This window comes from Bufo gargarizans, chromosome 2 (genome assembly GCF_014858855.1).
Source record: "Bufo gargarizans isolate SCDJY-AF-19 chromosome 2, ASM1485885v1, whole genome shotgun sequence".
NCBI classification, from domain to species: domain Eukaryota; kingdom Metazoa; phylum Chordata; class Amphibia; order Anura; family Bufonidae; genus Bufo; species Bufo gargarizans.
The window spans coordinates 712016189-712034237 of NC_058081.1; the positions used below are offsets into that span (position 1 = coordinate 712016189).

General features: G+C 45.4%; 1 protein-coding gene across 1 annotated transcript in view; it reads right to left on the minus strand.

The window, feature by feature from the left end:
• LOC122926346 (collagen alpha-1(IV) chain-like) overlaps positions 1-18049 on the minus strand; it is an 875364-nt gene that overhangs the window by 45309 nt on the left and 812006 nt on the right. The window contains exons 62-67 of the mRNA XM_044277721.1: positions 9370-9399; positions 9184-9231; positions 8050-8079; positions 1242-1271; positions 1056-1103; positions 39-68 (exon numbers count right to left, since the gene is read on the minus strand). Coding sequence (XP_044133656.1) covers positions 39-68; positions 1056-1103; positions 1242-1271; positions 8050-8079; positions 9184-9231; positions 9370-9399 — 216 coding nt within the window. The remainder of the gene's footprint in view (positions 1-38; positions 69-1055; positions 1104-1241; positions 1272-8049; positions 8080-9183; positions 9232-9369; positions 9400-18049) is intronic.

Here is an 18049-nt window from a genome sequence, read left to right on the forward strand (position 1 = left end):
GCTCACAAATCATTTACACACATATTTATAGACTTTACCTGTTGAACCTGGAATTCCTCCATTTATGCCTGAAAGAAAAACAGGTTTTGTTTGCCACCGACTAGAGATTTTTTTATATATATTACACAACAATACTGAATAAAATAAATTAAATCTGATACTGGTCTCCTTTCCTTTAAAGTCAAGAGAACAAATAGTACAGAAAACTTCACCATCTTCAGAATCTTTAGTTAATCTCAATAATAGAGATGATAGATCATAGATTGAAAAATAGACAGACAAACAGATAGAAAAATAGATGGATGGATAGATAGATAGATAGATAGATAGATAGATAGATATAGACAGCTGTCACCTCATATTACTACTCCTTTTTTTCTCAAAACTGCACTTGAACAACATGTCCACTTTGAATTCTCTTTCCACCTCTCATCTCACTCTTTGTTTGACCGGCTACAGTCTGGCCGCTGACCCTACCACTCAACTGAATCTACCCTACCAAATTCACCAAAGATCTGCTAACTGCCAAGACAAATTACATTACTCTGGCCTTCTCCAACTCCTGGACCTCTCCCTTCTGTTGCACACTATCTCGTTCTTTGGCATTACAGACTTGTCCGTCTCCTGGGGCCAAGTGAAAACAGAATGTATTATGGAGAAAACAGAATTTATCTTTCCCCCATCTAACTCAGTCCCCCAACAGACCTATCTATCAGAGTCAATGGCTCCATGTTGTTCCAGGTCCTATAAGTCAGTTGTCTTTTGGTAAGCTTTGATTCCGCTCTGTCCTTCAAACCACACATTTAAGCCTTTTCCACCGCCTGCAGCCTCTAACTGAAAAATTGCTCTCAGATCCACACATTCCTCAACCTAGAGTCTGCAAAAATGCTTGTACATGCCCTCATCATCTCCTGCCTAGACTACTGTAGCAACTTTCTCTGTTGCCTCCCATCTAACACTCCGGCGCCCTTCTAATCAATCTTTAAGTCTTAAAATATGTATTTATGCTGTTGCATTAATTCTTATTCACAGCATTGTCTTTTTTTTAAACTTACCAATTCCATTCACCGGCTGATTTCCCACAAATTGATAAGTCCAGCTACCTATTATTAAGTAAAGAAAAGTATTAGTATTATGTGGACATATGTCCTGTTAACAGCACTCCATGCGGTCAGACAGGGTATTGCAAGTAAAGCTAATCAATCATTTTCATACATGACCTATATATTTATATATGTTACCTGCTGACCCTGGAGTTCCTGCTTTTATATCTGAAAGAAAAACAGGTTTTGTTGGCCAATGACAGCTTCAAAATAGATTTTGAAACATGCATTTTTTTACAAAACAATACTGAATAGAATGATATATTTCCATCTGATATTGGTCTCCTTTTCATTTAAATTCAAGTGAACAAATACGTAGTACAGATAACTTCATCATGTCCAGAATCTTCAGTTAATCTCAATAATAGAGATGATATTTGATAGATAGAAAAACAGACAGATAGATAGATATAGACAGCTGTCACACTATATTACTACTCCAGTTTTTTCTAAAAGTCCACTTAGAATTTTCTTGCCACCTCTCATCTCACTTCTTGTTTTACAGGCTACCGTCTGGCTTCTGACCCTACCACTGAACTATAACTACCCTACTAAATTCACCAACGATCTGCTAACCGCCAAGACAAATGACATAACTTTGTCCTCCTCCTCCAGGATCTGTCCTCTGTAATTGACACAGTTGACCTCTCCCTTCTTTTACACACTCTCTCATCCTTTGCTATTACAGAGTTGGCCATTAGAGATGTCGCGAACATAAAATTTTCCGTTCGCGAACGGTGAACCCGAATTTCTACAAATGTTCGCGAACGTGCGAACCGGGCGAACCGCCATTGACTTCTATAGGCAGCAGGCGAATTTTAAAACCCACAGGGACTCTTTCTGGCCACAATAGTGATGGAAAAGTTGTTTCAAGGGGACTAACACCTGGACTGTGGCATGCCGGAGGGGGATCCATGGCAAAACTCCCATGGAAAATTACATAGTTGACGCAGAGTTGGATTTTAATCCATAAAGGGCATAAATCACCTAACAATCCAATTTTTTTTTGAACAACGTGGTTTAAAACATCCAGTGTGTGTATACAATCAGGTATGATGTTGTATTGATCAGGTAGTGTAAGGGTTACGCCCGCTTCACAGACATTGACAGACCAAACTCCCCTTTTAATGCACCGCAAACAACCGCAAACAGTCCATTTGCCCAACCGCAAACTCCCCATTTGCACAAGGTTGGATACCAAGCTAGCCATGTCCCGCTGATGTCATTGAAGGTTTCTTCCTCCATCCAGCCACGTACAACACCAAGGGTCCCGGTCCCACCCGATATGAGTGCTATTTTATATAGTTCTCTCTTCTCATCAGTTTAATCCCTGTTACATCCCCAATCTGGGGTCCATTTATTAAATGGATTTTTCGAACGGGGAGATGGTTAAAAAAACGCTGACTCCCTCCCCTTTGTTTGAATCCATGCCACGGGCACTGCGTCTGCTCCGTGCAATTTACTGTCACACCCGATATGAGTGCTATTTTCTGTAGTACTATTCTCATCAGTTTAATCCCTGTTACGTCCCCTATCCGGGGACGTGTGTCGAATTGATTAACCATTGTCGAATTAACGAACCATTACGACATCCTGGAATAATTTAGTTCTGTGCTTTGTACTTGATTTGTATTGGAATTGATGGGAATTTTTTTAATTGTCTGCATTATTTCTAATAAACTATTAAGAGACTTTATTATGATTTTTTTATTTTATGTATTAAAAACCCACCCATACAACTTAAAAATTTTTTATTTTTTTTTTCTATGAAAAAACATCCAGCCGTCCCGATTGCTTTTGGTCTGATCATAATGAAGCAACGGCCTTATCATCTGGGGTGTGGCAACATTGCCAACACACTCATAGAGGTGATGATCGCTTCATTGTGATACGCAAGCCCCTTCACCACAACAAGGTAACGATCACGAAAGTGGAATTGACACTTGTATGTGCCTTTTTTTTTTGTTTTGTTTTTGCAGGCACAGTGCAGCACCAGAGGCCAGAAAAATTAGGCATGTACACATGCCTGAAAAACAATGTTATTGTTGCAGCCGCTGTTGTAGCAGCGGCCGGAAAAATTGATGTTTTCAAGGCAGAAAGGTGACTAAAACATTGCGGCTTGAACCCTAGTTGGTGGCGGAGAATTAACGAAAGTCATCCGGTATGCAGACATTAAATACAGCAGCGTGGGGACCATTTTGAGGCCAAGGCATGTCATCAGGCCTTTTGTTAGTTAAACGTATCCCCTACTGTCAGTCCCTTCGGGATCCATGCCTCATTCATCTTAATGAAGGTGAGGTAATCAACACTTTTTTGACCGAGGCGACTTCTTTTGTCAGTGACAATGCCTCCTGCTGCACTGAAGGTCCTTTCTGACAGGACACTTGAAGCGGGGCAGGCCTGAAGTTCTATCGCAAACTGGGATAGCTCAGGCCACAGGTCAAGCCTGCACACCCAGTAGTCAAGGGGTTCATCGCTCCTCAGAGTGTCGATATCTGCAGTTAAGGCGAGGTAGTCTGCTACCTGTCGGTCGAGTCGTTCTCTAAGGCTGGATCCCGAAGGGCTGTGGCGATGTGTAGGACTGAAAAAGTCCTCCATCAACAACACATCTGTAAAGCGTCCAGTCCTTGCCGCCGTGGTCGTGGTAGGAGGAGGATTACTCTTCCCCTGTTAGATTCCCGTTGTGCTGTGACATCCCCCTTATAAGCTGTGTAAAGCTGTATATTTTTTAGTTTGGTTTTGAACTGCTGCATCCTTTCTGACTTCCGGTTATTTGGTAACATTTCCGCCACTTTCTGCTTATACCGGGGGTCTAGTAGCAAGACCACCCAGTACAGGTCGTTCTCCTTCATCCTTTTTATACGAGGGTCCCTCAACAGACATGACAGCATGAAAGACCCTATTTGCACAAGGTTGGATGCTGAGCTACTCATTTCCCGTTCCTCCTCCTCACTGATGTCATTGACGGTCTGTTCTTCCCCCCAGCCACGTACAACACCACGGGTCCCAGATAGGTGACAACAACGAGCACCCTGGGATGCTGCTGTGGTTGGTCTTCCTCCTCCTCAAAGCCGCATTCCTCCTCTGACTCCTCTTCCTCATACTCCTCTTGCAGCGTTGCCGCAGATCCGGCAAGCGATGATGACAAGGCTGTTTCTGGTGGTGATGGTGACCACAACTCTTCCTCTTCACGCTCATCTACAGCCTGATCCAGCACTCTTCGCAGGGCACGCTCCAGGAAGAAAACAAATGGGATGAGGTCGCTGATGATGCCTCCGGTGCCACTGACTAGGTTTGTCACCTCCTCAAAAGGACGCATGAGCCTACAGACATTGCGCATGAGCGTCCAGTAACGTGGCAAAAGAATTCCCAGCTCCGCAGAGGCTGTCCTAGCACCCCGGTCATACAAATACTCGTTGACGGCTTCTTCTTGTTGGAGCAGGCGGTCGAACATTAGGAGTGTTGAATTCCAACGTGTCGGGCTGTCGCAAATCAAGCGCCTCACTGGCATGTTGTTTCGGCGCTGAATGTCTGAAAAGTGCGCCATGGCCGTGTAGGAACGCCTGAAATGGCCACACACCTTCCTGGCCTGCTTGAGGATGTCCTGTAAGCCTGGGTACTTAGACACAAAGCGTTGTACGATGAGATTCAACACATGTGCCATGCATGGCACATGTGACAACTTGCCCAAATTCAATGCCGCCAACAAATTGCTTCCATTGTCACACACCACTTTGCCGATCTCCAGTTGGTGCGGGGTCAGACACTGATCCACCTGTGCGTTCAGGGCGGACAGGAGTGCTGGTCCGGTGTGGCTCTCTGCTTTCAGGCAAGTCAACCACAAGACAGCGTGACACTGTCATATCCGGGATGTGGAATAGCCCCTGGGGAGCTGGGGGGATTCAGTTGATGTGCAGCCAGACGCCGCAGCAGAAGAGTACTCAGCCGAGGAGGTTATGGAAGAGGATGGAGTAGGAGGAGTAGAGGAGTTGGCAGTAGGCCTGCCTGCAAGTCGTGGCGGTGTCACCAACTCCGCTGCAGAGCCACGCATTACATGCTTGGCAGCCGTCAGCAGGTTGAACCAATGCGCAGTGTAGGTGATATACCTGCCCTGACCGTGCTTTGCAGACCAGGTATCAGTGGTCAGATGGACCCTTGCCCCAACACTGTATGCCAGAGATGCCATGACTTCCTTTTCAATCACTGAGTAGAGGTTTGGGATTGCCTTATTAGAAAAAAAAATTCGTCCGGGTACCTTCCACTGTGGTGTCCCAATAGCGACAAATTTTTTGAAGGCCTCAGACTCCACCAGCTGGTATGGTAAAAGCTGGCGGGCTAAGAGTTCCGTCAAGCCAGCTGTCAGACGCCGGGCAAGGGGGTGACTCTGTGACATTGGCTTCTTACGCTCAAACATTTCCTTTACAGACACCTGACTGTGGGCAGATGAGATGGAACTGCTCAAGGTGAGAGGCGGAGTGGCGGGTGGTTGAGAGGGGGCAAGGAGGACAGCAGTGGTTGACGTGGCTGAAGATGCTGGCCCAGGAGGAGGATGGTGGCTTTGAGCTTGTGTGCTGCTTCTACTCGTCATCATGTGTTGATCCCATAGGCGTTTGTGATGTGCGATCATGTGCCTTCGCAAAGCAGTTGTACCTAGGTGGGTGTTGGATTTCCCACGACTCAATTTCTTTTGGCACAGGTTGCAAATGGCATCGCTGTTGTCAGAGGCAGACACACAAAAAAAATGCCACACTGCTGAGCTTTGCAATGACGGCATTCTGGTGGTGGCAACAGCATGCATTGATTGGCGTGCTGTCTGGCTGACCCTGGGTGCCGATACATGCTGTCTGACTGTGCCACTAGCTCCTTGCGACGACCTCCCCCTGCTTCCAACTCGTCTCCTCCTTCTCTCTGTCTCCCCTTCTGAACTTTCCCCCTCTTCTTCTTCTCTTCGAGCAGGAACCCACGTGGCATCCACGGACACATCGTCATCATCAACCACTTCACTTGTATCTGACACCTCAGCAAAGGAAGCAGCAGCGGGTACAACATCATCATCATCATCATCACACTGTACGTCCATGTGTGTAATGCTGCCTGACTGAGACATATCCCTGTTATCTACATTCCCTGGCAATAATGGTTGCGCATCACTAATTTCATCCAACTGATGTGTAAATAACTCCTCTGAGGGATCAAGTGAAGCGGCTGTGGTGGCTGTGGTGGTAGTGGTGGTGGTGGCGGCGGGGGAGAGAGTGGTAACTTGAGAACAGGTGACCAAAGCTGAGCTGGAGGAGGATGGTGCGTCAAGGTTCTTAGCGGAAGCTGCTGAAAATTGGGTGTCCTGTGTAAGCCAGTCAACTATTTTCTCTGAATTTTTGGGGTTCGGGGTACGTGGCCTCTGAACACTCGGCATTATTCCAGGGCCAGTGGAAATCACAGCACCACGAACACGACGGCCCCTGCGGCGTGGCCCGCCTCTGCCTGTCATTTTTTATTAGATAAGTGTTACTATGTGTGCAAGGTACTGTGCCACCCTATATAAGTGGTGGGCAGTGGGCACAGTACAGTCTGTGTGGGCCTGACACACACGGGCTTGCAAATGTGATTAGATCACAGAAAAATTTTAAATATAATTTCTTTTTCCTGCAAGGTATTTGAGTGAATGACACCCTGTAACGGTATGAGTGCAGGCCTAGCCACTAGCCAGTGGGCACAATACAGTATGTGTGGGCCTGACACACACGGGCTTGCAAATGTGATTAGATCACAGAAATTTTTTTAATAGATTTTTTTTTTCCTGCAAGGTATTTGAGTAAATGACACCCTGTAACGGTATGAGTGCAGGCCTAGCCACTAGCCAGTGGCCACAATACAGTATGTGTTGGCCTGACACACACGGGCTTGCAAATGTGATTATGTCACAGAAAAATATTAAATATAATTATTTTTTTATCTGCAAGGTATTTGAGTGAATGACACCCTGTAACGGTATGAGGGCAGGCCTAGCCACTAGCCAGTGGCCACAAAACAGTCTGTGTGGGCCTGACGCACACGGGCTTGCAAATGTGATTATGTCACAGAAAAATATTAAATATAATTATTTTTTTATCTGCGAGGTATTTTCTGTCACACTCTGTATGAATGGTGTGCACACAGTGCTGTCTGTGACTGAGCCTGCAGCCTCTCACACACGGGCAGCCAGGCAACTGCAATATATATATATATATATATATATATATATATATATGTATGAAAAAAAAGAAAAAGCAGACTGATGTACCAGCCCTGATGTACCAGCCCTGGGCTTTTTGGGGTGCTGTCAGGACGCTGTCCTTACAGCAGATGAGTCTGTGGACACAGAACAATGCCCTAGCTAACGCTTTCCCTATTGAATCAGCAGCAGCTACACTGTCCCTCCTCTCACTGTGAATGCAGTTTCCGAATGAATCTAAAATGGATGCTGTCCAGGAGGTGGGAGGGTCTGGGAGGGAGGGTCTGCTGCTGATTGGCTGGAATGTGTCTGCTGACTGTGAGGTACAGGGTCAAAGTTTACTCAATGATGATGTATAGGGGGCGGACCGAGCATCGCATATGTTTGCCCGCAGCGGCGAACGCGAACAAGCTATGTTCGCCGGTAAACTATTCGCCGGCGAATAGTTCGGGACATCACTATTGGCCATCTCCTGTGGCTAAATTAAAACAAGAATGTATGTTCCTCGACCTCAGCCCCCCAACAGACCTATCTATCACAGTAAATGGCTCCATGCTCTTCTCTGGTCCCATAAGCAGCTATATTTGGGTAAGTTTTAATTCTGCTTTGCATTACTATTATTAAAGTATTAATATTATTATGTGGGTATATGACCTTTTAATAGCACTCCTATTGGTCAGGCAGGGTACTGCAAGTAAAGCTCACAAATCATTTACACACATATTTATACTTTACCTGTTGAACCTGGAATTCCTCCATTTATACCTGAAAGAAAAACAGGTTTTGTTTTCCACCGACTAGAGATTCAAAATTGTTTTTGCAACTTTTTTTTAAAATTATATTACACAACAATACTGAATAAAATTAAATTAAATCTGATACTGGTCTCCTTTCCTTTAAAGTCAAAAGAACAAATAGTACAGATAACTTCACCATCTTCAGAATCTTTAGTTAATCTCAATAATAGAGATGATAGATCATAGATTGAAAGATAGATAGACAGACAAACAGATAGAAAAATAGATGGATGGATAGAGAGATAGATAGATGGATGGATAGAGAGATAGATGGATAGATAGATAGATAGATAGATAGACAGACAGACAGACAGACAGACAGACAGACAGACAGATAGATAGATAGATAGATAGATATGGACAGCTGTCACCACATATTACTACATATTTTTTTCTCAAAACTGCACTTGAACAACATGTCTACTTTGAATTCTCTTTCCACCTCTCATCTCACTCTTTGTTTGACCGGCTACAGTCTGGCCGCCGACCCTACCACTCAACTGAATCTACCCTACCAAATTCACCAACGATCTGCTAACTGCCAAGGTAAATTACATTACTCTGGCCTTCTCCAACTCCTGGACCTCTCCATTCTGTTGCACACTCTCTCGTTCTTTGGCATTACAGACTTGTCCGTCTCCTGGGGCCAAGTGAAAACAGAATGTATTATGGAGAAAACAGAATTTATCTTTCCCCCATCTAACTCAGTCCCCCAACAGACCTATCTATCAGAGTCATTGGCTCCATGCTGTTCCAGGTCCTATAAGTCAGTTGTCTTTTGGTAAGCTTTGATTCCGCTCTGTCCTTCAAACCACACATTTAGGCCTTTTCTGCCGCCTGCAGCCTCTAAATGAAAAATTGCTCTCATATCCACTCATTTCTCATCCAAGAGTCTGCAAAAATTGCTTGTACATGCCCTCATCATCTCCTACCTAGACTACTGTAGCAACTTTCTCTGTTGCCTCCCATCTAACACTCCGGCGCCCTTCTAATCAATCTTTACGTTTTAAAATATGTATTTATGGTGTTGCATTTATTCATATTCACAGCATTGTCTTTTTTTAAAACTTACCAAGTCCATTCGCCGGCTGATTTCCCACAAATTGATAAGACCAGCCACCTATTATTAAGTAAAGAAAGGTATTAGTATTATGTGGACATATGTCCTGTTAACAGCACTCCATGTGGTCAGACAGGGTATTGCAAGTGAAGCTCATCAATCATTTACATACATGACCTATATATTTATATATGTTACCTGCTGACCCTGGAGTTCCTGCTTTTATATCTGAAAGAAAAACAGGTTTTGTTGGCCAATGACTGAGTTTCAAAATTGATTTTGAAGCATGCATTCTTTTACACAACAATACTGAATAGAATGATATATTTCCATCTGATATTGGTCTCCTTTTCATTTAAATTCAAGAGAACAAGCTAACAAATAATTTACACACATATTTATAGACTTTACCTGTTGATCCTAGGGTTTCTCCCTTTATATCTGAAAAAAAAAAAAGTTTTTTTTTTAACCACTGACTGGAGATTCAAAATTGATTTTGAAACATGCCTGTATCTTTTTTTTATTATACTCAATAATACTGAATAGAATTACAAATGTCCATCTGATATTTCATTTAAAAATCAAGAGAGCAAATAATACCGATAACTTCATCGTCTTCATAATCTTCAAATTATCTCAATAATAGAGATGATAGATAGATAGATAGATAGATAGAACATACTTTGATAAGAGATTCAGATCAAATTTATAAACTTTGAGTGAAAAATGTGGGTGTGCAACATGCTCAGCACACTGGGGGTCCCTCCCCCCTTTCTACTTCTCCTCCACTATGTGTTTGAACCTGGGACTGTGTTTGATGATGCAACCTCAGTGCCAGACCTAGCTAGCAGTTGATCTGCAGAAGGTGCTGAGAGACTTCTGTGACACCCAGCGCCTGTGGGAGTACTGGAGGTCTCACCTTTTTCTAGAGCTCCCCGGATGCTCAGGGAGGTTGTCAAAAATGATATAAAAGATAGACAGAATAAAAAAATAAAGAATAAGAAGAAACACAATCAGACAATAACAGGGTGCGAGTCCTCAATAGGCTTCTTTCCCAGTGTCTTTCTTTGTAAGCAGCAACACATACTAACACTTTCCTGAAAACTATTTAAACAACATGTCCACTTTGAATTGGCCTCCTACCTCTTATCTCGCTCCCTTATTTGACCGGCTACAGTCTGGCCGCTGACCCTACCAGTCAACTAAAACTTCCTTAAGCAAGTTCACCAACAAATTGCTAACTGCCAAGACAAATTACATTACTCTCGCCTTCTCTAAGTCCTTGACCTCTCTTTTATGTTACAATATCTCTTGTTTCTTGGCATTAGAGATGAGCGAATCAAAGCTGATAAAGTGGAATTCGATCCGAATTTCAGGAAAAATTAGATTCGCACCAATTTCCTCACCCTTCGTGGTAACGAATCGCATTATTTATTTATCGTATGGCATAGACACTAAAAATAGCAACACATAAAAATTCATAAGCGAATCCATAGGCATATACATATGCATAAACTCAACACTTAGCAAAATAAGGTGACAATGATGAAGCAGAGTGAATGTGTAGGTGTGGCAGGGTGAAACAAAGCAGGCTTTGTCCGTGTATAGACAAATATCCAATTTGTCTATGTATTCAATCGCTTTAATGGTTGCCATCAGGAAATCTTCTGGGCTGCCATCATAGGACCTTGTTGGACATTCTTCTATGATGTGTTTTATAGTCTGGTTATTTACGCAATCACAGAGTGGGGATGGTTGTTTGACCCATTTGTGTAGGAGGCATGCGCACCTCCCATGCTTGGTTCTGATCCTGTTTACCGTGGACCAGGTTTTGCGTGGCAGGTCGAAACCCGGTGGAGTTTGGGTAATGCATGGCATAGGCATGTTGTTGTGATGCATGTTATGTACTTAGATCCATGCATTGATGAGGTTGTACCCTTCCTCCATAATCATTTTTGCTTTTTTGGTAGGTGGTTTACGGGATCGGAGTCTGCCACAATTAGCATCTTCTATGTCCATGTGTATCGGCAGATTTCTGTTGTCCATTATGTTTTTATATTCTCTCTTTAGAGCATTTTTTCTCCGTAGGTGTGGTGGAGGGATATGGCTTAATGTTGGCAGCCAGTACGTGGGGGTTGATTTGACAGTCGCTGATATCATGCGCATTGTGTTGTTCAGTTGGGTGTCTATTTTTTGCATATGTGGGCTGTTAAGCCATACTGGGGTGCAGTATTTAGCAGCAGAGAATACAAGACACAGAGCCGACGAGCACAGAGTGTAGGCCGATGCTCCCCAGGTTGTTCCACACAGCTTCTGGATGATATTGTTTCTTGTTTTTAGCTTCTCAACTGTTTTTGTTAGGTGTTCCTTGTAAGACAGGGTTCTATTTAGGGTTACGCCTAGGTATTTGTGTGTTTGGTTGTGCTTTAGAGAGGTGTTTTCAAATTGTATATTAAGTTCTCTATTAGCTAATTTATTATTAAGGTGGAAACAGGTTACTTCCATTTTAGTTGCATTTGGTTGGAGTCTCCATTTTTTAAAATATTCTCCCAGCACTTTTAAGTCGGCTATTAGGATTTCTTCTGTCATTTCCATTGATGTGCTCCTTGTTGCCAGTACCCAGTCGTCGGCGTATCCAAACTTCCTCAATCTAGTTTGAGGTATATCCACGATGTATAGGCTAAAGAGTAGTGGTGCAAGCACTGACCCTTGTGGTAGTCCGTTCTTTAGCTTCATTTTGGAGCTGGTGTTTGTTCCCATGATTACTTGAAATGTGCGATCATTGAGCATGTTGTGTATTAGGCGGGATAGTGATTTTCAGGGGATTACACTGAGAAATGTAAGTATCATCCCCTCTCACCATGCTGTATCATAGGCTGCGGATAGGTCTATAAATGCAGCAGAGGTTTTCACTTTTCTTTGGAATCCCGCCTCGATATAAGTAGTGAGTGATAGGACTTGGTCTGCGCAGCTTCTTTTTGGTCGAAATCCGGCTTGTTCGATGGGTATTGCTTAGAGTATTTACGGACTGATTTGATTATAGATAAGTCTTTCTAGTAACTTGTGCATAGCAGATAGCAGGGAGATCGGCCTGTAGCTTTTAGGGTTATCTGCTGGTTTGCCAGGTTTTAATATGGCTAATATCTTTGATTGTTTGAATTCCAGAGGAGTATTTGCTGTTTGCATTAAGTCTGTAAAGAAATCTGCCATGCATTTTCTTGTGTAGTTGCCACTATTTATAAGAAACTCTGGGTGGATGTTATCAAATCCTAGGGCCTTTTCCGATATCATGTCTTTAAGAGCCTGGGAGATGTCTTCACTTGTAAAGGGAATTGTGTGTGCAGTTTCTGTGGCTTCCGCCTTTATTGATTTGATGTTAACCCAGCATCATAGCAAGCGCTCCCGTTTCCTCAACCTCTGGCCACGGGCACCTAAGACTTGAAAGAGGAGTTTGTAAGCTCCGAAACACGCTGTCATCCTTGAATAAATAGAAGTTCAAATTCATATCCGCCTGGTCTTTCAGTTGCGCCAACAAAGTGTCTTCATTAAGGGTGTGGATCTCCATGTGAGCCCCATCCTTTACAATATTAAGATGTGGAGGAGACATCCACCACTTCCTACACTAGGCGGGCAATCAATGATGAGGAGAGTGGCATGGAAGCTGGTGTTGCGAGCGGTCAGGCTCCTGACCCAGAGATGGTTGAGGCGGATCAGTGACGTGCAGACAGTACTCGAAGATGATGATGTAGCTGACCGCACTTGGGAGCCGGGTGATGAAGGAGCTTCATTATCATGGGAATAAGAGGGTGGCAGCTTGCTAGTGTGGCCAGTAGTCAGCAGGGTGGCAGCAGTGGGAGGTCGGGAGCCAAACTTGCCCGGGGTAGACCACCTGCTTCGCAGGAGCCTACATGCCCTGGAAGTAGCAGCGCATGAGTTCACGGAGGCAGTGGTGGTAGCAGTCAGTCAGTGCATAGTGTTGGGGGTAAAATCAACTACTTAGCAGTGTGGAAGTTTTTTGTTAAGCCGCCGGAGGAGGTGAACATGGACATATGTAGAATATCTGGGCACAAGGTGAAGCGTGGCCAGGGTGCCAATGTTGGCACCACAGCCCTGCGTCAACATATGCAGAGTCACCATAAAGTGGCCTGGGAGAACCGTGGCTCTGATGTGGTGGTTCATCCTGCTGCAGCTACTGCTGCATCACCCAGTGGCACACACCCGGTTTCAGCCAGTCAAGGCTCCACCACCTCAGCCGAAGGGAGCTGTCTGTCATTCCCATCTTCTGCTGATCCAGATGCCCCTGCTCCTCCTCCTCCTACTCCTCGTCAGTAATTCCGTCAGAAATCGATCACCGAAGCGATTGCCAAGAGACAACAGTATGCGTGCACTCATCCAACGGTGCAGAAGTTGAATGTGCTTCTGTTCAAGTTGCTGGTGCTGCAGTCCCTCCCTTTCCAAGTTCTGGACTCTGTACCTTTCAGAGAATGGATGGTTTGTGCCGAGCAGAGGTGGAGAGTCCCAACCCATAATTTCTTTGTGAAAAGGCAGAACAAGCCCTGCACAAAAATGTAGAACAGATGGTGGGCCAGGATGGTGGGCCAGTCCTTGAGCCTGTCGGTGTCTGCCAAAGTGGAGCTGTAACTACGGTCAGGGACAGTACATCTCCTTTACGGCCCACTGGGTGAATGTGGTTCCTGCACAGCCACACCAGCAACTTGGCCAGGTGATGCAGCTTCCGCCTCCACGTTGCCACTTTGTTGGTCCTGTGACAATGTCCACCTCTGCCTCCTCATCCTCCACGTGTCCTCAGCCTCCACTGCAGGGATAATTCACAGTGCCCCTCCAGCATAACACATGTGCAGGGCATGGCAGTGTCAGGCTGTTCTGCACCTCATTTGCCTGGGTGAACGGAGTCACACAGGGGAGGAACTGCTCCATATCCTTCATCGAGAAATCGAATCCTGGCTTTCTCTGTGACAACTGAAAATCTGAACCATGGTGACCTTCAACGGGAAGAACATGGTGTTGTCACTGAGTAAAGGAGGGCTGAGCCATGCGCCCTGCATGGCACACGTGTTCAATCTGGTTGTCAAGCGGTTCCTGAAGTGTTCCACCCATCTGCAAGACATCTTTGCATGCACTTCAGCCACTCGTACACCGCAAAGCACACCCTCCTTGAGCTGCAGCAGCAGAACAGCATCCCCCAACATAGACTGATATGCAACGTATCCACCCGTTGGAATTCCACCCTTCATATGTTGGAACAGAGAAAGGCCATAAACGATTTCTTGATGATCCAAGCAGACAGGAGTACTCCCCTGTGTAACTTCGATATCAGCCAGTGGCAACTCATGCGTGACACCAGCCGTTTGCTCAGGCCCTTTGATGAGGCCACGTTATTCGCCAGGACTACGGGATGAACAACGTCATTCCACTGCTTCATGTACTAGAACAGATGCTGGTAAATCTGGCTGGTCAGGAGACTGGAGACGTGGCGCCTAGATCTCACGGCCATATGAGCCCTGTGGGGGCTGAACTGGAGGAGGAGGAGGACATTGGAGCACAAGCAATATGTGGCGAAATGGGTGGTTTTTCTACATGGGTGACAGGAGAGGAGGGGCAGGAGGAGCAGGACCAGCCATAGGAGCTACAGGGCGATGAGGAAGATGAGGCAGTGGACCCAGACACACCATGGCAGTATGCAGTGGAGATGGAGGCAGGGAGTCCCTTCGAGTCACTTGCACAAATGGCCCGATGCATGCTCACTTGCTTGCGTACTGACAGCCAAATTGTCACCATTCGGAAGAGGGATGACTTCTGGCTCTGCACCTTGTTGGACCCCCGCTACCGGGGGCCTTTTTTACACCCACTGAAAGGGAGGACAAACTGAACTAGTATAGAGACATCCGCTGCCTATCTGTGCCATCGTCCATCCACTGGCAGGTCTGACCAGGGGGGCCTTTGTGCTCACATTCCACTGTCTTGGCTGCTGGGGAGGGGAGGGGTGGGGTGGCAGGAGCAGTACCAGAAGTCTAGATTCGCTGATGAGCAGCTCTCTCCACCCGCCTAGTGAAGAAACTACTCACCAGCAGCTAGACATAGAACAGAACTTGAACCAGCAGGTGGTGGCATACTCGGAGTGCACCCTGCCAGCCGTCATTAATGATCCGCTGGACTACTGGGCAGCCAAACTGGATTTGTGGCTGCAACTGGCGGAGTTTGCCTTGAAAAAGCGGTCCTGCCCAACCAGTAGTGTGGCATCAGAGCGGGTGTTTAGTGTGGCGGGGGCCATAGTTACCCCAAGGAGAACTCATCTGTCCACCCTAAATGTAGAGACTGAACTTTGTCAAGTTGAATCAGGCATGGATCAGCCAGGATTTCCACCCACCAATACCTGATGCATCAGATTAGATCATCCCTGCTGCCTCACCCAAACCTTGACAAAAGAGACCGGTTTCTTCTGGCTACCTGTCTCAGCTGCTATTCTGATGCTGCCACCCGCCTGATGCCACACATCTTATGCCAAGTGCTCCATCTTACACCCACCATCATCAGCGGGTACTATTATTCCCATCCACCTCCACAGTCTGTTGTCTTGGCAATCTGTGGCCTCTTCATACTGCTGCCACCTGCACACTCTGTCGTCATGCCACTCTGTGGCCTTATAATGCTGCTGCCACCTCCACACTCTGTCCTCTTGCCACTCTGTGGCCTCCTGATTCTGCTGCTGCCACCTCCACATTCTGTAATTGTGCCACTCTGGTCTCCTCATGCTGCTGCTGCCACCTCCACACTATCATTGTGCCACTCTGTGGACTCCTGATGCTGCCACCACCTCCACACTGTCATTGTGCCACCATGTGGTCTCCTACTGATGCTGATGCCACCTCTACACTGTCATTGTGCCACTCTCTGTGGACTTCTCATGCTGTTCCCACCCTCCCCACTACATGACTGGGCCACTATTTTGCCTTTCGGCCTGGCTGACAACATCATTTATTTGACCCTTCTTCTGATCTATCAGAAGGAAGGAAAAATGAGACGCACAATGGATCCTGTCTATGTAACAGCTGTAAGGTCTGCATGACATGGTCCCTATTTAGCATCAGAATTAGCTCATGATTTGGTAGCCAAAAGCAGGAGTGGGTACAAAACACAGAAGACATGCAAATATTCCATCCACGTGTCATCTCTGTTTTGGATCCACTCCTGTTTTTTTTGGGGCTTTAGCAATACTGATGGATTACTGATGGGGGTTATTGTTCTAACGGATCAGAGGAAGGGCAAAATAAATCAGGGACGTCAACACAAACTTACTGCTGACACCCTCTCCACTCTGTCGGGGGGCTTTACTTGTATAAGCGTTTAATAGAACAGGTTCTGTAGACATCTATGTGGAATCAGCTGCCCATGGTGTAAAAGGAGTGCGCTTCTTCTTGACGCTAATATTGACCTGTAAGGCTGAGTTCATACTTGAGTTATTTGGTCAGTTTTGGCCCCATGACTGCCTAAATAAGTGAAGTGTGTAGAAATTCTAAGAGCGACGCCTGTCATCTGCATGTCATACTGACTCACAGTATTGTTTCACTAACACAGCAAACTTCCTATGCGTGTTACTGCAAGGCACAGTGTTCTACACCGCTATACAGGCTCTCTGCAGCCAGGAAATAGCAGTTTTTTGTAACGCGATCCGCCGCAAATAAATTAGAAAAATTCGGCGAACCGGCCGAATCGAATTTTTTTTAAATTCGTTCATCTCTTATAGTGTTGATCGCGAATATTCTAATCGCAAATTTCGGTACTTTCGAGAATTCGTGAAGATTTAAAATATAGTGCTATATCTTCGTAATCGTGAATATTCTAGATTTCTTTTCATCAGTACCCTACTGCTTCTTGCTTGTGGGCCAATGAGAAGGCTGCAATATCTTTGTCTGAGCTTAGCGACATACCTAGCAACCAATAAGAAAGTTGCCTACCTGTCACGGCGCGGTCTAGGAGGCGGGCACGTCTGGAGCAACAATCTGAATCTTAGTTCTTAGTTCAAGTGTAGCTGTGATAGTGTATCTGAACGGGGTCTGACTGCAGACACACCTCGTGTTAGACACATACAGGCAGGGAATCGCAACAAAACGTTATTATTTACAGACTAGTACCAAAGCGATCGTACATGACCTTTAATATCATGATCTGTGCAGAGACCAACAAAACTACCTAGCCGATGCTCTATTTGTGCTGGTAAATAGAGGGAATAAGAGTGTCATTATAACACTTATTGGTAGTGCGGACGCATATCATTAAAGGCAGTAACATAGGTGAAGCAACCTGTGCCCATATTGCCTAAATCCCAGCTACACCTGTAATTTTAAAACAGGATTTTCTTTTCTTTTCTTCCCGATTTACTTTTAATAGAAAAAATAATAAATGTTATGTTTTAAATGACCACAAACGGGAAACTTGTAGCCTCTGGCTAACTGAATTATATATATTACCATTTCTCGGGTCCAAAGGGTCCTTGCATGAAATTTGCACGCATCATCAGCGCATCCAGCGCCGCCCGCGCTCCTGATAATACTATGCACGCCCCCCACGCATCTATGCACATTCATGAGAATGGTTTTAGGGCTGAGCGCCGAGCTGATCACTCGGCGCTCGGCTGTGTAGTCTGCGTGGAGTCATGTGACGCTGGCCACGTCACATGACCCCTCCGGCTCCCTATTTAAACAGGCAGTCTGCTGGCCACAGATTGCCTGTTATTTAGGTTTCACCTGCGACTTTGTCTTTCCTGGCGTACTTACCTCCTGCTGAATTCCTGACGATCCTCTGCCTGCTCATTGTGTACTTTGCTGCTCTCCTGGTATTCTGACCCCGGCTTCCTCCT